Source organism: Phoca vitulina, unplaced genomic scaffold (genome assembly GCF_004348235.1).
Source record: "Phoca vitulina isolate PV1807 unplaced genomic scaffold, GSC_HSeal_1.0 scaffold3, whole genome shotgun sequence".
Taxonomy (NCBI): domain Eukaryota; kingdom Metazoa; phylum Chordata; class Mammalia; order Carnivora; family Phocidae; genus Phoca; species Phoca vitulina.
In genome coordinates, this window is record NW_022589706.1 from 57,156,587 (window position 1) to 57,182,235 (window position 25,649).

General features: G+C 39.4%; 1 protein-coding gene across 3 annotated transcripts in view; it reads left to right on the plus strand.

The window, feature by feature from the left end:
- Nucleotides 1-6,111: 6,111 nt before the first annotated feature.
- MRPL1 (mitochondrial ribosomal protein L1) overlaps nt 6,112-25,649 on the plus strand; it is a 93,218-nt gene continuing 73,680 nt past the window's right edge. Inside the window, exons 1-2 of one of the 3 annotated variants that reach the window (XM_032400598.1) lie at nt 6,112-6,318; nt 21,515-21,626. In XM_032400598.1, the coding sequence (XP_032256489.1) occupies nt 6,279-6,318; nt 21,515-21,626 (152 nt within the window). In that variant the 5' untranslated portion in view covers nt 6,112-6,278. The other 2 variants (XM_032400600.1, XM_032400599.1) reach the window with 2 other exon arrangements.

Genomic DNA, 25,649 nt, shown 5'->3' on the forward strand with positions numbered 1-25,649 from the left:
AAAAATTAACTCTAATTAGTGTTTTGTTGGTGCTTGTGACTTACATGCTTGGCTTTGAAGATCAAAAAATAATACATATGTGCTTACATATTATTTACTTTCTCCCACACACTCTGATATTATCGGGCCATTTTCTAATTTAAAACTTCGGCATCAAAAATACTGAGTCATGGGTGTACGTGTGTTTAAACACCAGAGTCTCAGGGCAGTGAAGCCGGAGGAAGGTGCAGTGGTCAGATATACTTAGCTGATACTAGGCTCTAACATTAGCTGTGTGGCCTTCGGCAAGTCACTAACTTCTTGGAGCCTCAGTTTCTTTATCTATAAAATAGGAATTAAGCAAGATAACGATATGTATGGTGCTTAGCGCAGTGTCCAGCTTGAAGTATGTGTGTGATACATGTATGATAGTGGTTATGAATGCAGTCTCTGGAGTCAGGCATCCTGGGTTGAAATCTCAACTCAAGTACTTATTAATTGGGCAAGTTTCTTAACCTCCCAGTGCCTCTGTTCCTTCATCTGTAAAATGAGAATAATTATAGTGCCTATCGTATAGAGTTGTTGTGAAGATTTAAACACTTAAAATATGTAAACCTTTCCAAAAAGCGCCGGGCACAAGGTGAGTGTTCAATAAGTGTTAGCTATTAATATTCTTCTAAAATTGTGCTAATGTGGTAGCCGCATGTGGCTCTTGAGCATCTGAAATGGACTTAGTCCTCGTTGTGATATGCTCTACGTGTAAAATACATATAGAAATTCAAAGACAGTATAAAAAAGAATGTAAAATGTCTCAATATTTTTTATATTACACATTGAATTGATATTATGAATATATTGAGTTAAATTGTTAAAATGAATTTTGTGTCTAATTTTTTAATGTGGCTACTAGAAAACTTATAGGTACGTATGTGACTTGCATTATATTTGTATTGGACAGAGGTATTCTAAAACATAGAAATCTTAAAGCAAGAAATTCATCAAAAAGAAACTTATTTTTTGGTTTAGCTCAAATCTGGGTTACTTGTGGTATGCTTTTAGTCATAAATAAAGAAGTACTAAGGAGAAGCAAAGGAATTACAATGTACTAAGTGAAGCCATTAGAAGTTGCTGCAATTTAGGTTGTGTTAATTTTTCCAGGAGAGATGCTCCTTTCTCCTCTGGAGTGTTTTGTTCAATTTTGGGATTACATTTTAAGAGAGACACAGGCAATCTAGAGTATATTCTTGGTAAGCCTCCTAGGAAAATGAGAAGTTTTCATCACCGTGCCATGGAAGAGAGGAACTGTGGGTGGGTAAGAACACGAACATACTCAGCTAAGTGAGAAGACCTGAGAAGCATGACCAAATACCAGGAATGTAGATTTGCCACGTGGAAATGGAATTGGAAATGGAATTGACCCAAAGGGTTCAATTGGGTCCAAGTTAGAGGGAAGATGATTTCAGCTTTAATATAGGGAGCAGCTTTAACAATTAAAGTTGTCCAAAAATGGAGTGAACTACCTTATAGAATATTCAAGAATTTGCCACCATAAATTTAAGCAGAGAATTATAGATAGGGTTAATACATCCGGTAGATAGATAGAAAACCTCAGAAGCTTTTCAAACTCTGAGATTCCATGATTACGGCTTTGCCACTAATTCTGGTAGAGAGCTGCCAATTCATGCATCATGACCAGAATAACTAGAGTTCCATGATTTTAATTAGTTTTCTAGTTTAGTTTTTTTTTTTTTTTTTTTTTTGGTTCTTTGTTTAGAAGATACAGAAGTTCACTGGTACTAGCTCAAGCAAACCGGAGTTATTGTGGGGATATATATATGGTAGATAAGGATCTCACAAGAACGCAGGGAGAGGGATAATGATACAGCAGACTTGACGGAAACTGTAACAGGAACTGAGGCTGCATCTGCTATCTTCCTCTCAGAGGCTGGCTGATCTCTTCTTCATGATAACTCTGCTTTCCTCCGCATCCTCGTTCTAGTCTATTATTGAAACTGACTGACTTCGTGTAACTCTGTTCATGCACCATTTCTGCTCACTACTAATTTCAGAGGGTCTTTCAAAGCTTCCCTGGACTTGAATCTACTCATGACCTTACAACTTGGGTTCTCCCACCTAAATGTTTTGGTCTTTCATTTTCCCCAATTCCAGTTTTATGAGAAAAAGGATTGGCCTAGCTTTTTTTTTTTTCAAGCCAGATCACTGGCTACAGTATGGATGGACTTTCCTTGGGTGAGATGGCTTCAACTGGTCCAGATAGCTGGGGTTGGGGAATTTTATTTATGTGGGAGGGGGAAGTTTCTGCCAGAAACAGATATGGGTGGGGCAGGGAGTTATTGCTATTTCTAGTATCACTACTGAAAGATGGAGGTCATGGAGTTTATACTCAGAAATTTGGGAATCCACTTCAGTTTATTCTGTGTATTTTTTTTAATCTTTTTTTTTTTTAGATTTTATTTTTTTTATTTTTCGACACAGAGAGAGAATGCAAGCAGGGGGGAGTGGGAGAAGCAGGCTTCCCGCTGAACAGGGAGCCCAATGTGGGACTCGATCCCAGGACCTGGGATCATGACCTGAGCCGAAGGCAGACGCTTAACGACTGAGACACCCAGGCGCTCTTATTCTGTGTATTAAGAAGAGAGACCCTATTCAAAAGATTCTGGTTTGAGACTAATGATAGAAATATGAATTTTATTCTAAGATGTGTTCTAGGAACTTGTTACTCAAAGTGTGTTTCATGGACTAGCAGCATCAACATTGCTTAGGAGCTTGTTAGAAATTAGAAACTCAGGCTCCACCCGAGACCTACTAAATTAGAATCTACATTTTAATAAGATTCCCAAGTGATTTGTATTCACATTGAGGTTTGAGAAGTGTGGCTCTCGAATAAGTTGGTCTGGTTTAGGTCTTTTAAGTTACCAAAGGCTTTTACTAGGAAACTTCCTGTAGTGTGCTATAGCCATGTGAGAACCAAGTGCTACATTGTCACAATTTTGTGAATAGGTTGATTTTATGTAGAGCCAGTTGTTAAACATTTACCAGCATTCCACTGGACAGTTCTAAATCTCCTAATTCAATCTGGAATTAAAATAGTCTCCTAGAGGTTGTGGGACAGAGTAACTTCCATATTGGGGTGGGTGTGGAGCAAGACAAAATGAATTAATTCCTCACCAAATTTTCCACCTTATGACTAATAAATCATTATTCTAGATAGATGTTTCTGTATAAAGAGAAATAATCTGAGTTTGCAGTAAGCACAAGGAGGGAAGGCAATCTCGGATTTGGTGATACTTGAAATATGGATAGACAAACAGGCAGAGACCAGAAAATTTCCCAGCTGGCAGCTGGACAGTTTTGGAGCTAAAACCTAGGTATGGAATAGCAGTTTCTGTATAGAGGAGAGGTAAGGGTGGGAAGATTCTGGTCCTAGAGACATAACACATATGGGAATTAATGCTTTTATTGCCTATATTATACTGAGTATAAAATTGTTAAACAAAACAACTCCAAGTTAATGATAGGTGTGGATGCCAATGTTTCATGGTATTACATAGGGAGTGGTTTTTAAAGTGTGGTCTCTGTGGTCTCTGAGAACTACACCAGTTCTCAGCATCACCTGAGAACCTATTATAAATACAAATTCATGAGCCACACCCAGGCCTACTGGATCAGAAACTCTGGGGGATAGAGCCCAGCAATCTGTTTTAACAAGGCTTCTGGGTGATTCTGATGCATACCATTGAAGTAGGAAATGTCACTGAGTTCCTTATTTTTGTCCAATAAGAGAATCCATTTTCAACTTGAACCTAAAATGGGAAGTGACTCTTCTTCCAAAGGAGTTTCCAGAACAACTGAAAAATGGTTGAGGAAAGCAGAGAGCACAGATCAAGGGAACTACAGGGTTAGGCAGATATTAAGAAGCTTTTCCCAGGGAAGTTAGCCAAACAGGCAGACACCTGGCATGTTGCCAAGACTCCTGGAGAGTATAAACCTTCCTAGAAATCTACTGGGAAAAGTTGCGTTTAAAGTGAACTTTAAGGAAGTGCATAAACACAGCCTAAAGACTTTCTGCAAATACTAATAAAAGTTCTGATACAAAGAATGTGACATCCTAGCCCATGTATCATACATGTATCAGCATATATTATATTAAGAAATAAGCAGATAATGGAAAAAAGGTACTAGGACAGCTTATTCATTTTGCCTCTCTGGTTAAGAGCTCTCACTGGTTCCTCACTAATGACAACTTGTAACATTTAACGAGTGCTTACTCTGTGCCAGGTACTGTAGTAAGTACCTCAATAAATTGTCTCATGAGCCCTGTATCCCAGATAAGGAAATCGAGGCCCAAAGAAGTATAGTAGCTTGCCCCAGGTCACATAGCTGGTAAGTGATGATACTGAGATGCAAACCCAGAAAGTTTGGTTCCAGAGTGCCATTGCTTAACCAAAAGCTCTACTGCCCCTCTTTAGTGAGAACTTCATTACATATTAAATATTTAGAGGCTTGCAGTTCCTATTTCAGAGTATGAATTTTTTGTAGTTTTTAATAAGTATCAAACTAAATAACCTCTTTACATATTGGTATATACAGATAACTGGACTCTGGACCCCATCTGACTAATGCCATCAAGTTCTGGTGGTCAAAGTGGGCAGAGAAATCGCACCTCTTTAAGAAGGACGCTGCTTTAATAAGCTACTACTATAAGCATACTACATGTTACTCTGAGTCCCAATATTAGGTGCTTAAATTATCTCGTTATAACAGGAGACATAAAGAAGTACACAGATGGGGGCCAAATGACCCTGGGTACAGAAAAGGGGAGTTGTAGATGCTCAGGAAAAGCACCTTTAATCACCTTTTTTGTCTGGAAATGGATTTGGTGAACTTGCCCCAATTCTTGAATTTACCTTCAAATGAAATTAGTTTTTAAGCATCATGAGAGCAATGGCTATGCTGGTTTTGTTCACCGCATCTATGCATAGCCAAGCACACTGCTCGACACATGGCAAACAGGCAGATATTTGTGAAAAGGGAGGAGAAAAGAAGAGAAGGAGGGAGAAAAGGAAGAAAGTTGTAAAGGTAGATTCAAGTTCTTTGAATTTGTGTGTGTGTGTGTGTGCATCTAACAGTCATAAATGGGTATGGAACCTTTGAAGTAACTGCTTAGGTGTTAATAGGATAGGGGAATAAATTAGAAATCTTATTCTTCATGTAGCTGGGTACAATATATACATATGAAATAAATCATCTGGGAAATTCCTACTTTGATCCAGTCCAACTTCTCATGGGCAGCTTCATGGAAGAAGTTAATTTTGCTAGCTTGCCGTGTGTGTGTGTGTGTGTGTGTGTGTGTGTGTGTGTGTGAGAGAGAGAGAGAGAGAGAGAGAGAGAGAGAGAGAGAGAGAGAAGGGATAGAGGAATGTTGGCAGGGTGTTGAGGCTGGGAAGATAAACAGAGGCCAGAAGGGAGCTCCAGAAGTAGTTACTGGAGGGCTTTATTTAAACTGGAAAGCGATATAATCTGCGATCAGATTTTTTTTAGATTAAACTACGCTGACAACAGCTGTGACGTAATGGAAAGGATACTGATTTTTTTTTTCCAGCTCTAATAACCTGTGCGTAGGTCTCAAGACCTGCCATTTTAAAACCAGAAGTTATATAAATTTTTTTCAAGTATTATTCAATTGATCCTAATGGCTCAGCTTGCCAGCAGAAGGAAAATATAGAGCTGATTAATGTTAAGATGAAGTTAAAACTACGCTGATCTCGAGTTGAGATAAAAAGAAAGTTTGTTGGGGCACCCGCCTTGGGCGGTAGTGGAAAGTTTGGTGATTTTAAAGTTTTTACAAGGCTGGCAATGGGGCGATGGAAGCTGGTCAGATTCTTCAGATTTTGTTTTTCATGCTTTCCCGGGGACTCTCTCAATATATTAAAATTATCGTCCTGAGTACAACTGAAGACTCAAAAAGGAAAGAAGAAATAAAATAGGGTAACGCCACAGGACCATATTTTCCATGAGGGCAGATTTCTCTGAAGTTGGTTTAAGCTGTCGTACCGGAACCACGAAACAGAGGGTCCTAGCACGGAAGACTGACTGTAACACCGCCACGGGGCACCCGCGTCGTTCGCGGTTCCTTGGCGGCTTGAAAGCCTATTTTGGTTTCCGCCCCTTTTCCTCTTGCTCTTTCTAATCCTTCCCCCTCGGCAATTCCGGACAGGAACCCTTTTTAATTTCTTCTAAGTTGAAGCGTAGGACCAATTTCGCCAACACAATCCGGAATGGTCAACATGGCGGCCGCCGTAAGGTGCCTCGGTAGAGGTAACCCAAGGAGTTATCTGGGCTTGGGGGGAAAATAGCTCTGGTATGGAGTCTCCTGTTGTAAGCCGGACTCTCCTAGGCACGGGTCTGCACTGGGGGCTCGAAAAGCTTTTCAGGGCTCTAGGTTCTCCAGAGGGTTATTACTACTTAAAGCGACCTTATCAGATGTTTCACTCCTTTCTGGAGCGTTCCTAGGGGTGGAGAGGGAGGGAGATGTGCACTGCCCGTTCTGCAGCCACCCCTAGGGACGGAGCTGAAGACGCGGTTCTGTCTCCAATACTGGCGGTGTGGGCTGCGCGGGAGAGTTTGATAAGCGAAGTGAGTTCTGGTATGGAAAAGGTGGTATGTTTAAGTGATCTACGTCTGTAAACTTTAACACTTTACAAAATGCTTGTTGGTGCTTTGGGAGTACATCGTTGCAGGCAATTCTAATTCTTAAACGTCCAGACGTTGTCTAATTCGCATCAACATTTATCATTTGCAGACTAATTGTGTAGTACTTCTTGTTAGCAGCTCTTTTCAGCAGTTAGTAAACTCCAATTTATTGTCTAGGAGGACAGCCCTTTTTTGGTACAATGCTTTTTTTTTTTTTTCTTGTACAGTGCTTTTTAATTTTTGTTTGGTGTTTTTGAATGTGCCCGGCTAGCTCAGTCGGTAGAGCATGAGACTCTTAATGTTTGTTTGGTGTTTTTGAAGCACTGATACGTATTGTTATTTAATTAAGGTAGCTCTTTAGGTGGAGGCAGTAGCCAGCATCACTCCCATTTTACGGAGGAATCAACTGATCCTGTTAAAGTATGTGGTAGCCCTCGGATAACTAGTAAGTGGCAGGGGCAAAACTGAAGCTTCACTCCTAGGCCAGTGATTTTTTTTTTTTAAACTACATGTTAGTTTTCTCTTTGAGCTTCTTACAGGAACGCCTAGTGTTAAGACAGGATTCTGTGTTTGGGATAGTTGTTTAAAAGAGTGGTGGCAAGAGATCATAGCAGACCCTGATAACTACTAAGTGAGCAAACCAAAAAGTGTATCTTTACTGAAAAGAGACTTATGGTATTTTCTTCATGTATGACAGAAATAACATGATGTTAGACAAGTCAAATAAACCAAAAAGAGAACTGAAGATTATCATTCTCTCCTTGCCACTGTTTTCTTCTCTTGGCTTCTAGGATTCCTGACTCTTGATTTTCTTTTTATCTCACCTGTCATTTCTCACATTACTTTGCTGGCTCCTCCTCTCCCCAATCTCTTACCTTGGAATGTCTTAGGAGCCAGGATCCCATCTTTCATCTTCATGTCTTTTGTATATAAATTCACTCCTCTTGTGATTTCATCCAAGTCTCCTGGCTTTGACTATTTTCTATATCGTAATGGCTCTCAAATTTATGTCTGCAGTTGGGACCTCTTGTGGACTTTAGATTCTTAAACTCATCTGCCAGTTCTAGATCTCCACTTGTTCATCTCTTTAGCACTTAACACTTGTCTAAAATCAGACTCATCATAGCCTGCAGTTTTCCCCATCTCATTTCAGGGTAACTTCATCCTTTCAGTTGTCTGGGCCAAAACCTCAGAATATCCTCAACTCCCCCTCTTTTTCCCACACTTCACATTAAATGGTTGACAAATCTGATTGGTTTTACCTTCGAAATAAATCCAAAATCTAACTTCTCACTATACTATAGCAACTACCTTACATGCCGTTACCATTCCTCACCTGGATTTCACTGTATTTTCAACGAGTATGAAATTGGTCCTTTAAGAACTAAGTCATGTTACTCTTGTGCTTGAAACTCTGCAAGGCCTCCCCATTTTTCTTAGTCCTTAGAATGGCCTACGGGTGTGCTGTCTTTATTGTTATCCACTATTGAGCACTTCAGATGTGGTTAATCTGAATAGAGTGTGTCAAATACACATTAGATTTTGAGGACTTAATACCCAAAAAAGTAAAATATCTGAATTTGTTATGTTGGTAACATGTTGAAATGATAATATTTTGGGGTATTAGCTATAATAAAATATGTTAATCTTTTTTTTTTTAAGATTATTTATTTATTTGGCAGAGAGAGAGACAGCGAGAGCAGGAACACAAGCAGGGGAGTGAGAGAGGGAGAAGTGGGCTTCCTGCCGAGCAGGGAGCCCGATGCGGGGTTCGATCCCAGGACCCTGGGATCATGACCTGAGACAAAGGCAGATCCTTAATGACTGAGCCACCCAGGCGCCCCGATATTTTCATTTTTAAATGATCCCTCTTACTAGTAGGTAGAAAAGAAATGGAGAAGACCAAGAGTGGAAGATGGAATAGTTTGAAATTTGTTGCAGTAATCTATGTGGTAGATGATGGTGGTGTGGACTATGATGGGTGTAGTGGGAAGGCAAAGACTAGATGGATAAGATCTCCTAGGGAAATTGAAGATTATAGAACTCTAAGCTTTCAGTATCAGTTATAAGAATAAGCTAGGAAAGGAGATGAAGTAATTTCCATCTCATTGCCAAGGGGTGGGAGAGGTGGGAGTGACTTCTGAGAACGAGTACAGATTCAGGTAGATTCCTAAGTCCTTGAGATAATTCTGTTTTCTCTGAAGTAGCAAGTGAGGTTATCTGCTAAGAGTGAAGGGAGAAGAAATATGTTAAAGGAGTGTAATAATACAGATAGACAAAATGACCCCAGAGGGATTGAAAATACAGATATTATGGCCTAACAGTGCTATTTAAATATAGTTGACCCTTGAACAATGGAGGGATTAGGGGTGCCCCCCCAACCCCATGCAGTTGAAAATCTGCATATAATATTTTTTTGAGTTTCTTTCTTTATTGAGTCTACCCCCAGCCAGGGGAACAGCGACAGACCATGGTAACTGTCACACATCCTCCCTCCCCACTATCCACCCACCTTGCCATAATTTTTGACCCCTCAAAAACATAACTACTGATAGCCTAATGTTGACTGGAAGCCTTACTGATAACAGTTGATTAACACATATTTTGTATGTTATATGTATTATATACTGTATTCTTATAATAAAGTAAGGTAGAGAAAAATATTAAGAAAATCGTAAGGCAGAGAAAATACATTTACAGTACTGTATTTATTGAAAAAAATCTGTGTATAGTGGACCCATCCAGTTCAAACCCATGTTGTTCAAGGATTGCTGTAGTGGTATTTTTGTAATTTGGTTTTTATTAGTCTGTCACAGTTTCATAGATTTTTTTTTTTTTAAGATTTTTTATTTATTTATTTGACAGAGACAGATATAGTGAGAGCAGGAACAGAAGCAGGGGGAGTGGGAGAGGGAGAAGCAGGCTTCCCGCAGAGCAGGGAGCCCGATGCGGGACTCCATCCCAGGACCCTGGGACCATGACCTGAGCCGAAGGCAGACGCTTAACAACTGAGCCACCCAGGCGCCCAGTTTCATAGATTTCTGTTGAAAAGTTCGATTTCTGGTTGTCGTGACTTGGGGATTTTAAATAGTAGTGGTTGATTGTTTTATAGTAGGTTGCAATTGATGTATTCGAGAAGATTATTATTTTGAGGACCTTACCAAAGTTGTTGGGTTCTTGTTTAGTACAATTAGAATTATTTTTTATTGTTTGGAGGTGTTTGCCCAGCCTTGAGTGGATAATTGCTGTTCCTTCGTTTACCATGTATGATTTTTTGAAGGTAGCTGGCTTCTTTGAAAATGTGGAGGATCTCTTAAATTGTTGCATACCAGCATAGCCCACTAAATTTGAGATTTATGAGGGCAGGTGCTGGATCTCTTAGTCTATTTCCCTCTTCTTCCATAGCCATTAAAGCCCTAAAATTCCCAACATTAAACAGGTTTCCTACACTGCCCCAAATGTTATTCCTGTATGTTCATAGCATTCAGTTTTAGTGATTATCTTGTACTTCAACTTTCTCTTGAAAGATAGGGATGAAATTAAGTTGTTAGGCATGTGGCTTTGATGGTATTTGAACTGATGATAAGAAGGAGTAGGCTAAGGGAAGATACGAAGATGGCCCATCCCAGTCAAATGTAACATTAAATGCAATGGCACAGAGGCAGCAATTAACTTGAGGGATTCAAGGGTTAGAAAGTAGGATCATAGTGAGCAAGTCCTGCTATTGAGTGATAGGCAGGAGCCAGCTCACAGAAAGCCTTGTAGACCTCAGTAAGGAATTTGTACCTATTCTACATGCACAGTGCTATGCACTTGGAAACTTACTGATGAAATGAATTCACTTGATGTGTAGATAAGTATTATAATTCCCATATTACTGGTTGTTGCATGGTTTTATATAATGAATGGATTTTAAGATTAGATTTTAAGTCATATGAAAATCTAGTTGTAGAGTACTAATTTAAAAAAATTGAGTTGAAGTCCATTCAACAGAAAAGACAATTTAGAAGGCCAAAAATATGGAAACTTACTCTAATGTATAAGAAAAATGCAAATTAAGACAATTCTCCATACCATCTTTCATTTACTAGATTGACAAAGACCAAAATGTTTGGTAACATACTATGTTGGCATAAATGTGTGGAAATTGGGGCGCCTGGATGGCTCAGATGGTTGGGCGTCTGCCTTCGGCTCGGGTCATGATCTCCAGGTCCTGGGATCTAGCCCCACGTCAGACTCCTAGCTCAGCGGGGAGTCTGCTTCTCCCTCTCCCTCTGCCTCTCCCCCTGCTTGTACTCTCTCTGTCTCTCTTGCTCAAATAAATAAATAAATAAATCTTTAAAAAAGATAAATGTGTGGAAATAAGCAACCTTTTCATTGCTGGTGGAACTGTATATGGCACTGTCGTTATGGAGAGCAATATTTATCAAAATTACAAATGTTCATATCCTTTGACTCAGCAAATTTACTTGAAATTTATTCTGTAAATATATTCGTATGTGTACAAAATGATGTTTACACCAGGTTATTTAACACAGCACTGTTTATAATAGCAAAGTATTATAAATGACCTAATGGTTGGTCATTGATTAAGTAAATTATACAACCACACAGTGGAGTACTTTGCAGCTGTAAGGAGATAAAGGCTTTATGAACTGATAGGAAGTTATCACTTTTTTTTTTAAAGATTTTATTTATTCCTTTGATAGAGTGAGCGAGAACACAAGGAGGGGGAGCTGCAGAGGGAGAGGGAGAAGCAGGCTCCCCACTGAGCAGGGAGCCCGATGTGGGACCTGATCCCAGGACCCTGGGATCATGACCTGAGCCGAAGGCAGATTCTTAACTGACTGAGCCACCGGCGCATTGGACATTATCACTTTAATATATACATATACATACACTTTTATGAAAGGCCTACATGAAATTATGTATATACACCTCACATAAATGTGTGTATTTATATCTACATATGCGTGTGTGTGTATATGTGTGTGTGAAAATAGACTCTTAACTACCATTAAGTGAGAAAGCAAAGTGTATAGAATGGTGGGTAGAATGTACTACCATTTTATTGAGGAGGGAAATAATATGTCTACAAGGATGCACAAGAAATTGCTAACATGGGGCGGGGCAATGCGGGGGGCTAGTGGTGGGAGGAAGACTTTATTTTTGAAGAATTTATTTATTTATTTGTCAGAAAGAGCGTGTGCACAAGCAGGGGAGTGGCAGGCAGAGGGAGAAGCAGGCTCCCCAGTGAGCAAGGAGCCCGCTGTGGGACTCGATCCCAGGATGCTGGGATCATGACCTGAGCCGAAGGCAGACGCTTAACCGACTGAGCCACCCGGGCGTCCCCCCCCCCATTTTTTTTAAAAAGATTTTATTTATTTATAAATAAACAAAAGACACAGAGACAGACACAGAGAGAGAGATAGCGAGAGCAGGAATACAAGCAGGGGGAGTGGGAGAGGGAGAAGCAGGCTTCCCGCTGATCGGGGAGCCCGATGTGGGACTTGATCCCAGGACCCTGGGATCAGGACCTGAGCCGAAGGCAGACGCTTAACCGACTGAGACGCCCAGGCGTCCCGAAGACTTTATTTTTGTGTTTTCTTTTGTGATTCTTAAATAAGGACATTTTCCTTGTATTTCTGCATGCAAAAGAATATAACATATATAAAGAAAAATGTAAAATTCTGAATACTATTAATCTTAAAGATATAGAACATTATCAATTCTTCAAATGCCCAAGTGCCTTTTTCTTTCATCTCCTTCTTCCCCAGTAGTAAACACTTTCCCTGAATTTCTATTTTATCCCTCCCTTGTTTTTATGTATAGTTTTAATGCACACACATACATACAAATAATATATATATCCATACAGTATTGATTAGTTATGCATGTTTTGAACTTAAAATAATACCAAATAAATTCTTCTACTTACTTTTTTTGCTCAAAATTATGTTTGTGAAATTCATCCATATAACATATAGTTTAGTCATTTTTACACTTCTCTAGCTTTCCATTATAGGAATATACCACAATTTACCCATTCTACTATAGATGAATGTTTGGGTTCTTTTCTGCAGTTTTGCCATTAAAAGATGTTATGATGATGATGATGATTTATTTTAATTCCAGTATAGTTGACATACAGTGTTATATTAATGTTTCAGGTGTACAATATAGTGATCTAGCAATTCTAAATATTGCTCAATGCTCGTCATGATAAGTGTACTCTTAATCCCCATCACCTATTTCATCCATCCCCCCACCTACCTCCCCTCTGGTAACCATCTGTTTGTTCTCTATAGTTAAGAGTCTGTTTTGTTGTTTTCTCTTTTTTTGGTTTGTCTCTTTTTTTCTTTGTTCATTTGTTTTGTTTCTTAAGTTCCACATATGGGTGAAATCATATGGTATTTGTCTTTATCTGGCTGACTTGTTTCACTTGCTGTTATAATTTTTAGATCAATCCATGTTGTTGCAAATGTCAAGATTTCATTCTCTTTTTATGGCTGAGTAATATTTCATTGCATGTATATATATACACACACACACACACAGACCCCACATCTTTTTTATCCATTGATTGATCGATGGATACTTGGGCTATTTCAAAAATTTGGCTCTTGTAAATAATGCAGCAGTAAACATAGGGGTGCATATATCTTTCCGAATTAGTGTTTTCATATTCTTTGGGTAAATACCCAGTAGTGGAATTAGTGGATCATATGGTAATTCATATGGTAAAAAATTTTAAATTTTTTTTCTATTTTTTATTTTTTGAGGAACCTCTGCACGGTCTTCAGAGTGGCTACACCAGTTTACATTCACCAGTAGTGCTCGAGGTTTCCTTTGTCTTTGTATTGTTGCCAACACTTCTTTCTTGTGTTGTTGATTTTAGCTATTCTGATAGGTGTGAGGTGCTATCTCATTATAGTTTTGATTTGCATTTCCCTGATGATGAGTGATGTTGAGCATCTTTTCATATGTCTTGTTTTATGTTTTTTTTGGAAAATGTCTGTTCATGTCTTCTACCCATTTTTAATTGAATTATTATTGTTGTAGAGTTGTTTAAGTTCTTTATATATTTTGGATACTAACCCTTTATTGGATATGTCATTTGAAAATATCTTCTCCCATTCAGTAGGTCATCTTTTAGTTTTGTTGTTTCTTTTGCTGTGCAGAAGCTTTTTATTTTGATGTAGTCTCAATAGTTTGTTTTTGCTTTTGTTTCTCTTGCCTCAGGAGACATATCTAGAAAAATGTTGCTACAGCTGATGTCAGAGAATCTACTGCCTGTTCTATCTGCTAAGATTTTTATGGTTTCGAGTCTCACATTTAGTGTTTTTTTTGTTTTGTTTTAAGATTTATTTATTTTAGATAGTGTGAACAGGGGAAGAGGCAGTGGGAGAGGGAAAGGAGAGAAAGAAACTCAAGCTGACTCCCCTCTGAGCATGGAGCCTGATGCAGGGCTCAATCCCACGACCATGAGATCATGATCCGAGCTGAAACCAACAGTTGAACGTTAAACCAACTGAGCCACCCAGACACCCCTTGCATTTAGGTTTTTAATCCATTTTGGATTTATTTTTGTGTATGGTATAAGATAGTGGTCCAGTTTCATTCTTTTGCATGTGGCTGTCCAGTTTTCCCAGCACCATTTGTTGAAGAGATTGTCTTTTTTCCATTGCATATTCTTTTTTTTTTAAGGTTTTATTTGAGAGAGAGTGCAGAGCGAGAGATAGAGCGAGAGAGAAAGAGCACAAGCAGGAGGGAGGGGCAGAGAGAGAGGGAGAAGCAGGTTCCCCACCAAGCTGGGAGCCCCATATGGGGCTCGATCCTAGGGCCCTGGGATCATGACCTGAGCCGAAGGCAGACGCTTAACTGACTGAGCCAACCAGGTGCCCCCCATTGCATATTCTTACCTCCTTTGTCAAAGACTAATTGACCATGTAATTATGGGTTTATTTCTGGGCTTTCTATTCTGTTCCATTGATCTATGTGTCAGTTTTTTGTGCCAGGACCATACTGTTTTGATTACTGCGGATTTGTAGTATATCTTGAAATGTGGGATTGTGATACCTCCAGTTTTGTTTTTCTTTTTCAAGATTGCTTTGGCTATTCAGGGTCTTTTGTGGTTCCATACAAATTTTAGGCTTATTTGTTCTAGTTATGTGAAAAATGCTGTTGATATTTTGATAGGGATTTCATTAAATCTGTAGATTGCGGGCGCCTGGGTGGGTCAGATGGTTAAGTGTCTGCCTTCGGCTCAGGTCATGATCCCAGGGCCCTGGGATCGAGTCCCGCATCGGGCTCCCTGCTCCGTGGGAAGCCTGCTTCTCTCTCTGCCTCTGCCTCTCTGTCTCTCTGACTCTCATGAATAAATAAATAAAACATTAAAAAAAAAAAAATCTGTAGATTGCTTTGGGTAGTATGGACATTTTATTTTATTTTATTTTTAAAGATTTTATTTATTTATTTGAGAGAGAGAGAGAGAATGAGAGAGAGAGCGCATGAGGAGGGGAGGGTCAGAGGGAGAAGCAGACTCCCCGCCGAGCAGGGAGCCTGATGTGGGACTCGATCCCGGGACTCCAGGATCATGACCTGAGCCGAAGGCAGTCGCTTAACCAACTGAGCCACCCAGGCGCCCTAGTATGCACATTTTAACAATATTTGTTCTCCCAACCCATAAGCATGGAATATCTTTCCTTTGTTTGTCTCATCTTCAATTTCTTTCTTCAGTGTTTTATTGTTTTCAGAGTACATGTCTTTCACCTCCTAGGTTAAGTTTATTCCTTTGTATTTTATTATTTTTGGTCAAGTTGTAAATGGGATTGCTTTCTTAATTTCTTTTTCTGCTATGTCCTTATTAATGTAAAGAAATGCAGTGGATTTCTGTATATTGATTTTGTGTCCTGCAACCTTACTGAATTCATTTAGCAGTTATAGTAGGTTTTTAGTGGAGCCTTTCCTCTTTTCTTTATATAGTATCATTTTATCTGCAAATAATGAAAGTATGACTTCTTCCTTACTGATTTGGATCCTTTTATTTCTTATTGTTGTCTGATTTCTGTGGCCACGACTTCTAGTACTATGTTGAATAAAGGTCATGAGAGTGAACATCCTTGTCTTGTTCCTGATCTTAGGGGAAAAGCTCTGTTTTTCCTCATTGAGGATCATGTTAGCTTTGGGTTTTTCATATATGGCATTTATTATGTTGAGGTATGTTCCTTCTAAACCTACTTTGTTGAGGGTTTTTATCTTGAAGGGATGTCGTACTTTGTCAAATCCTTTTTCTGCATTTATTGAAATGATACTGTGTTTTTTATTCTTTCTTATTTATGTGATGTATCACATTGATTAATTTGAGAATATTGAACCACCCTTGCATCACAGGAATAAACCCCACTTGATTGTGGTAAATGAGTTTTTTAATGTATTATTGGATTCAGTTTACTGATATTTTGTTGAGGATTTTTGAGTCTATGTTTAGAGATACTGACCTTTAGTTCTCTTTCTTTGTAGTGTCTTTTTCTTGTTTCAGCATCAGGGTAATGCTGGCCTCATAAAATGAATTTGGAAGCTTTCCTTCCTTTTATATTTTTTGGAATAGCTTGAGAAGAATAGGTAACTCTTCTTTAAATGTTTGGTAGAATTTATCTGTGAAGCCATCTGGTCCTGGAGTTTTGCTTGTTGTTTGGACTTTTGATTACTGATTCACTTTCATTGCTGGTAATCGATCTGTTCATTTTCTGTTTCTTTCTGCAGTCTTGGTAGATTATACGTTTCTAGGAATTTACCCATTTCTTCCAGGCTGTCCAATTCGTTGGCATATAATTTTTCATAATATTCTCTTATAATGTTTTCTATTTCTGTGGTGTCAGTTGTTATTTCTCCTCATTTCTGATTTTGTTTGAGTCTCTCTCTCGCTGTCTCTCTCTCTTTTGATGAGACTGGCTTAAGGTTTATCAATTTCATTGGTCTTTTCAAAGAACCAGTTCTTGGTTTCATTGATCTGTTCTATTGTTTGTTTGTTTGTTTTTAGTTTCATTTATTTCTGCTCTAGTTTTTATTATTTCCTTCCTTCTACTGGTTTGGGGTTTTGTTTGTCCTTTTTCTAGCTCCTTTAGGTGTGTGGTTAGGTTGTTTATTTGAGATTTTTCTTGCTTCTTGGGATAAACCTGCTATGAACTTTCCTCTTAGAACAGCTTTTGCTGCCTCCCAAAGATTTTGACCACTGTGTTGTCATTTTCATTTGCATGTATTCTTTGATTTCCTGTTTGATTTCTTGGCAACCCATTCATTGTTTAGTAGCATGTTATTTAACCTTCACGTATTTTTGTTTTTTCCAGATTATTTTGTGGTTGATTTCTAGTTTCATAGTGTTGTGGTCAGAAAAGATGCATGGAATGACTTCGATGTTCTTGAATTTGTTGAGACTTGTTTTGTGACTTAATATATGATCTATTCTGTAGAATGTTCCATGTGCGCTTGGGAGGAAGGTATATTATTCTGTTCTATTCTGAATATATCTGTTAGATACATCTCGTCCAGTGTGTCATTCAAAGCTACGGTTTCTTTGTTGATTTTCTGTTTGGATGATCTATCCATTGATATAAGTGGGGTGTTAAAGTATCCTACTATTATTGTGTTACTATTGATTATTCCCTTTATGTTTGTTATTAGCTGCTTTATATATTGGGTGCTCCCATGTTGGGTGCATAAATATTTACAATTGTTATATCTTCTTGTTTTGTTTTTCCCTTTATGATTATATGGTGTCCTTCTTTTTCTCTTGTTACAGTCTTTATTTTAAAGTCAATTTTGTCCATTATAAGTATTGCTACCATGGCTTTCCTTTCACTTTCATTTGCATGATAAATGCTTTTCCATCCCTTCACTTTCAACCTGCATGTCTCTTTCTTTTTAATTAATTAATTATTTTTAAAGATTTTATTTATTTATTTGTCAGAGAGAGAGAGAGAGAAACAGAGAGCGAGCACAAGCAGGGTGAGGGGCAGAGGGAGAAGCAGACTCCCCGCTGAGCAGGGAGCCCAAAGCGGGACTCGATCCCAGGACCCCAGGATCATGACCTGAGCTGAAGGCAACTGCTTAACCAACTGAGCATTGTCCCCTGTTCATCGGAATCTGGCACTTCAGGCATGTCTCCTGTGAGTGTTGCATGTGCCCGGCTGTTGTGGCTGAGCCATGTTTGCCTTCAGTCCAGTCATCTGCAGTGGCTCTCTTTGCCTATTGTGGGCAGGGTTTGGTCCCTGTGTTGTTAGTGGACTGGTCTGGGGACACCTTGGGCTTAAGTTGAGTCAGACCAGGCATTTGCCAGAGATGCAGTAGCACCTAACTGCAGGTGAATGTGGGGGCAGGGTGCTTGGTGCCAGCAAGGTCCAAGCTGACAGGACTGGACCTCCAGCCCAGGAGACTGAGGCAGGTTGTATTGGAGGGGGCAGATCTACAGAAGTGCTCTGGGTTGGGATGCATGTTGTTAGCAAGGTTTACGTGGGTCTGTTGTGAGAGGAGACCTGGATCAGAGGCCTGGCTGGAGGGGGCATGTCAGCTGGAAAATGGGGGTGAGGGGGTGGGGGTGGGGATGGCGGCAGGGTCAGGGAGAGTGCACTGTTAGCAAGTTAGGTAGCAGGTGTTGGTGCTGCACTGGTTGCCAAAGGTATTAGTGTGTTTATGCTGGGGGTGAGTCATGAGAATGGTACCTGCTAGTAATTTTGTTCCTGGAGAGGTCTCCCAAAGATCCCTGCCTCTCCAGCACATGCTCTGAGATTTGTATAAACAAATCTCCCTCTTGTACACCCCAGGCATTTTTCAAACTGCTGCTTTTGTGCTGTATCTGCATGGGGGCTGTTTGTTTTGCTGTCTCTTTAAGGGCGGGGACTCAGTTTCTCTTGCCCTCCTGGCTCCCTCCTGTTTCTCACTCCTGGCTCCCTCCTGTCTCTCACTCCCGTCTCTCCCATAAGCCTATTGATACTTAAACTTCCAGATGTTAAGCCTTGCTGATTGTTAAGAACTCCTGAAATTCAGCTCCCCTGGTTTTCAAAGCCAGATGTTATGGGGATTGGTCTTCCCTGTGTGGGCTCCCTGGTGTGAGGGTCTGTTTCTCTCTCCTCTCTGTGCCCATGGTGTTCCTCCCTCCTGTGGACAGTCCTGCAGGTCCATTTAGTTCCCAGCCACATCTCTGTCCTTCCTACCTTCTTCAAAGTGGCCTCTTCTCTACATTTAGTTGTGGAGTCTGTTCTGCCAGCCTTTGGGTCATTTTCTGGGTTATTTATACTGAATTGGCTGTTACCTAGTTGTGTCCCAGGATGAGGTGAGCTTATGGTCCTCTTACTTTGCCATTTTCCCCAGAAGTATCCTGATGTTATGATGTTGTTATTTTTGTGCATGTCTCTTAGTACACATGTGCAGGAGTTCCTCTAGGGCATATTCCCAGAAGTGGAATAACTGCATCATTGATATGTGTATGCCCACCTCATTGAATTATGCCATATTGTTTTCCAAAGTGGTATTCCAATTCATACTCTTATCTACTATGTGTAAAATTTACCCTTACTTAACATTTTCAGCAATCCCAGACTTTTTAAAAAAAGTTGCCAATCTGATGTATGTAAAACATTGCTACTTAAATGATCACATCTAGAAACTGTTACCTGTCCACAATTTAATCAAAGCGCTGCTTGCTTTACTGAAGAAGTCTTGTGAAAAAAAATATTGTCAGCTGCAGTAAATAATATACTTAGTAATGTGGTTGATTTACATGCTGATGTAATTTTAATTTACAGGCCAACTGACCACTCTTTAAAAAGCAAGGTGGAATGATATTTTATTGTGGTTTAAATTAATATTTACGTGATTACTAATGAGATTGTGCATTTTCCCCTACATTCATGTATCATTTATGTTTCCTCTTAAATTAGAAACTTGTTTATCTCTTTAGTTTATTTTTTATTTTTATTTTTTATTTTTTTTAAAGATTTTATTTATTTATTTGACAGAGACACATCAAGAGAGGGAACACAAGCAGGGGGGAGTGGGAGAGGGAGAAGCAGGCTGATGCAGGGCTTGATCCCAGGACCCTGGGGTCATGACATGAGCCAAAGGCAGACGCTTAACGACTGAGCCACCCAGGTGCCCCTCTTTCATTTACTTTTTAATTGGGTTGATCTTACATATATTCTTGTTATATAGGTTGCTATTCTGTTCTTCCAGTTTTTTTTTTTTTTATTTGACAGAGAGAGAGACAGCCAGAGAGGGAACACAAGCAGGGGGAGCAGGAGAGGGAGAAGCAGGCTTCCCGCAGAGCGGGGAGCCTGATACGGGCCTTGATCCCAGGACCCTGGGATCCTGACCTGAGCTGAAGGCAGATGCTTAACACCTGAGCCACCCAGGCGCCCCTGTTCTTCCAGTTTTTGGCTTGTCTTTCACTTTCTTTAATAAACAGATGTTCTTAACACTAATAAGTCACTTTTTGGCTAGTGCTTTTGGGTTTTGTTTGTGAAATTATTCCCTCCCAAACAGTCAAAAAGATATTTTCCTGCATTCTAAAAGTCTTTAGTTTTGCTATTCAAATGTAAATCCTTAGTCCACCTAGATTTGATGTTTGAGTGTGTGTGTGGTGTGACATAGGGATCTAAATATACTCTTTTCCGTATGGATAATCCCTTTCCTTAACACCACTTAATTGAATTATTCGCATAGTGATTTGTAATAGCATTTGTCATATTTCCGATATCCACATGTGTATGGGTTTGTTGCTGGGCTCTCTTTACTTTATTTGTTTGTCTTTCTATACTTGTGCCAATAGCCAAGTGTCTTAATTACCATAGCTTCATAACAAGTTGATACCTGGTAAGGCAATTCCCTCCACTTTGCTGTTATTCTTCAGAAGTACTGTAGGCAACTCTATGAATGTATAGCATATATGTTTATTATGTAAATAAAGAAAATTTAAATTATTATTATTATTGTTATTAGATTATTTATTTATTTGACAGAGAGAGACACAGTGAGAGAGGGAACACAAGCAGGGGGAGTGGGAGAGGGAGAAGCAGGCCTCCTGCTGAGCAGGGAGCCTGATGTGGGGCTCGATCCCAGGACCCCGGGATCATGACCTGAGCTGAAGGCAGACGTTTAACGACTGAGCCACCCAGGCGCCCCTAAAATTTAAATTATTAAAAAGAAATTCAGGATACATATACATATTACATAATAGTAGAGCTAACATACTCTGTTGAGCCTGAACTGGATTAAGTTAAAAATAAGTGAAGACAGGGGTGCCTGACATGCTCAGTTGGTAGAGCATGTGACTTTCGATCTCGGGGTTGTAAGTTCAAGCCCCACGTTGGGTGTAGAGATTACTTAAAAATAAAATCTAAAACAAAAAAGTAAATGAAGACAGAATTGTTCAGTTAGATGTTTGATTGGCTTTAGTTTCAAGAATTGCAGTTTCTACTCTTAGTTTTTTGTTTTTAAGATTTATTTATTTATTTGAGAGAGAAAGAGCACAAGCAGGAGGGGCAGAGGGAGGCAGGGAGAGAATCCGAAGCAGACTCCACACTGAGCACGGAGCCCAACACTGGACTTGATACCGTGATCCTGAGATCACGACCTGAGCTGAAACCAAGAGTTGGACACTTAACTGACTGGGCCACCCAGGCACCCCTACTATTACACTTTTTAAAGAATGGTTGAGACTCCGAAAATACTGACTATTTTTGTTTTGAAAAACATTGATTAAGAATGTAAAAATTATGGATGTAATGGTTAATATTAATATTTTACATGTTTTTTTCCTTTCAAGTCTTGATACATCATCAAAAGCATAGTCTTTCCAAGATGGCTTATCAGACACCTCTTTATCCTTGTTCTGTATATGTTCAGGTGCCCAGCAGACATTTTGCTGCTGCTACAAAGTAAGTATTTTTTTAATTAATTTTGTTTGCTTTCATTTAAAATTTTGATTAAAAAACATTATGCTTTTGTTCCATAAAGATGTACAGGGACATACAGTTGTGAAAGTTAAACATCTCTGCTTTTTTTGACCCTTTGTAGTTGTAAAGGAAAATATGACTTATAGTAATACTTAACATTTATTGAACACTGACATTCAATGGCTGATTTAGGTTCCGCAGCTACTTTATGTGGAAGCTGTTGTTAGCATGTTCTTTTTTGAGTTGAAGAGCATGGCGTTGAAAGATTATGTAACTTGCCTAGGTTCACAGAGGTAGTAATTGTTGGAGCTAGGACTTTGTGACATAATAAATATTTATATTGGTCTCTGCCTCCAGTTCCTGATGCAGAGCTCCTAAAATTCCTGTAATCTTCTGAGTGATAGGGATGCTAGGAGCATCTATTATTCTAATATTTGGTCTTTGACCCAGTTTCTGATACAGAGCTCCTAAAACCCTTGTAATTTTCTGGGTGATAGGAGCACATTTTGTTCTATTTTTTTTTTTTTTTTTTTGCATCTTTTGTTCTAATAAGGAACTCTTGGGGCTCCTAGATGGAGGCTGGTCACCAGAAAGACCAAGCCATGATTAGAAGCTTTCAGACCCACCTGTCATCCAGAGAAGCTAGAGATTGAATTCATAATCAATCATGCCTCCATAAAAATCCCTGTATTATGAGGTTCCAAAAGTTTCTGGATTGGTGAACATATACATTTGCCCAAAGGGTGGTGCACCTAGACCGAACGGGAACAGAAACTCTTGTACTCCAGACTCTTCTGGACCTTGCCCTGTCCACCTATTCATCTGTATCCTTTATCATATCTTCTATTATATAATAAACTGGTAAATGTTAAAAAAGTGTTTCTCTGAGTTCTGTGAGTTATTCTAGGAAATTATGAAGTCTGTGGAGGGGGTCACAGGATCCCTTGATTTATAGCCAGTTGGCGAGAAATACCAGAGGCCTTGAATTGTGATTGGCATCTGAGGTGGAGGCAGCCTCATGGAACTGAGTCCTTAACTTGTGGGATCTATTCAGGTAGATAGTATCAGAACTGTCTTCCATTGTTGGATACCTGGCTTATATCAGATAATTGGTTGGTGTGGGAAAAAAATCCACACATTTAGTGTCAGAATTGTTGTTTCTTATTTAACTGTATATCCTGTTCTACATCTTGCTTGCTTGCTTTTAACTTAACAATATATCTTGGAGATTGTTTCAGATGGAGCTGTCTAGTTATTTTTTTATTGAGATATAATTGAAATATAACATTAGTGTCAGTTGTACAACATAATGATTCAGTATTTGTATGTTTTGGGAAATGCTCACCATGGTAAGTCTGGTTAATATCTATCACTATACAAAGCTACAATTTCTTTTCTTGTGATGAGAATTTTTGAAGACTTACTTTCTTAGTAACTTTCAGATAGACAGTACAGTATTATTTATTTTTTATTTTTTTTATTTTTTTAAAGATTTTATTTATTTGACTGAGAGATAGAGAGAGCACAAGTAGGCAGAGTGGCAGGCAGAGGGAGAGGGAGAAGCAGACTCCCCGCTGAGCAGGGAGCCCGATGTGGGACTCGATCCCAGGACCCTGGGATCATGACCTGAGCCGAAGGCAGACGCTTAACGACTGAGCCACCCAGGCGCCCCAACAGTACAGTATTATTAATAATAGTCACCATGCTATACATTACATCCCTGTGATTATTTATTTTATAACTGGAATTTTGTACTTTTGACCACTTACCTGCCTCTGGTAACCTGCCTCTGGTAACCACCAATCTGTTCCCTGCATCTGTGAGGTTTTTTTTTTTTTTTTAATATTTCATGTATAAGTGAGATCATATGGCATTTGTTATTCTCTGACTTATCTCACTTAGCATAATGCCTTTAAGGTCCATCCATGTTGTCTCAGATGGCAAGATTTCATTCTTTTTTTATGGCTGAATACTATTTCATTGTGTATATGTACCATATTTTCTTTATCCATTCATTTGTCAATGGACATTTAGGTTGTTTCCATGTTTTGGCTATTGTAAATAATGCCGTAATGAACACGCATATAATATTTCATTGTGTGAATATACAATAATTTATTTAACCACTTCCCTGTTTCCCCCTATGGCACACATTTATCTTCTCAATCTTTTGCTATTACAAGTGAATAATCATGTACATGGATCTTGTCAAAGATTATGAATGTATTTGTAGTATAAACTCTGAGAAATAGAATTTTTGAATCAAAAGATGTGTGCATTTATAATTTTGATAGATAATAGGTAATACTAAATTGCCTTCATAGAGATATTGCTAATTTATGGCCTTACCAGTATATTGTATTAGAATGTCTACTTTTCCATATATAGTATAGTTAAAATTTTTGAACTTTGCCAATTTGATAGGTAATAAATAGTATCATCAAGTTTTAATTTTTTTTCATGTCTGACAATGAGAGTTATTCAGTAGCTTGATGAGAAGTTGTGGTTATTTTTTTTAAGATTTTTTATTTATTTGTTTGAGAGAGAGAGTGCCCAAGCATGTGTGCATGCTGGGGGGAGGGGCAGAGGGACAGGGGAGAGAGAATCCCAAGCAGACTCCTTGATGAGCACAGAGCCTGATGTGGCCCTTGATCTCATGATTCTGAGATCACAACCTGAGCTGAAACCAAGAGTTGGACGCTTAACCCACTGTGCCACCCAGGTGCCCCTGTGGTTTTAATTTTTTAATGTACTGACTTTATAATACACTAAAAAATCGTTTTTGTATGGCAAAAAAAAATTTTTTTATCAGGATCTGAGACAGGGTGGAGAGGCTTGTGCTTGCTTCTCTCTTCTCTCTTGTCATTTTGAATCTCTTCGTTGGTCCATGTATGTGCGTGTACTCATGGTTTGCCAGTGGCAGATCCCTGATAAAAAAGGCCACTTTCGTCATCTCCGACTTTGGTTCTGTTTCTCTGTTGATAATAGGTTCTTTTTCTTCTTCATGTATCTCAAAATTTTTTGTTGACTGCCAAACATCTTGTGTAGAACAGTTGAAGCCAAAGTACCTAGTGTTTATGCCCGGGAAAGCACATGCCTGTTGTCACCGTGTTGAATCAGTCCAGTCAGAAGTCGAGCTAGGTTTTGGTTTTGTTGTTGCTATGGTTACCACCAGCTTCAAATTTCTGTACTTTACCTTGTGCGTAGGATGGGGGCTGGGTTGCTTGGAAGGTTTTTCTCAGTGTTCCCGTTTTATGCTCTGTTTTCTGCCTTGCCAATACAGGCAGCTGTGCCTCAGAGGGGGAGGTCTCTCTTTATACTCTTGCTCCTTCCCTAGTATAGATTGCTGTTGCTTATTAGTGCTTGCTAGTCTGGAGATGGGTGCAGGAGGGATCCTCTGTTTTCCAAACCAGACTTTATCTTAAGTGGGCCCAGTGTGGCTGGACCTTCGGGATGGGGTTTTCTTAGTATTTCTATCCCTTCTCCCCATGGTATTTATCTACTGCTGGTCTTTGCCAGAGTGTCCAGGCCCTTCCCCCCAGCTTTACCGTACTGGTAGAGGATACTGTGCTCCGGACTGTTTCCTGACCTACCCCTAAGGGTAGAAGTTTTTGTGTTTTTTCTTCTTTCTTTTCCCTATACACATGGGTGATTACCTGTGCCCTACATGGTTTCAGGGTTACATGCCTTTCTGCAGTGGCTAAGCTCTGTACCTGTACTCTTTAGGGAGGCTTTCTAGTCTCCTGGCCTGCTCCCGTCTTTCCCAGGAGCATCTGGTGGAGGTCTGTGGAAAGAGCCTACAAATTGAGTATGAATTCCCATTGTGTTTGAATGTCCCAGGGGCTTTCTAGTAGCCCTAACATTCTTACCTGTTTGCCTTCCTCTTATACTCTGCTACAGGTGAGAGTGTCCTGAGTATGCATGTGGAGTGGTAGAAGGGAATGTGGGCTGATGCTTCTTGGATTTAAGGCTACTTGGCTGCCCTGTGATCTCAGCTTTGTGATG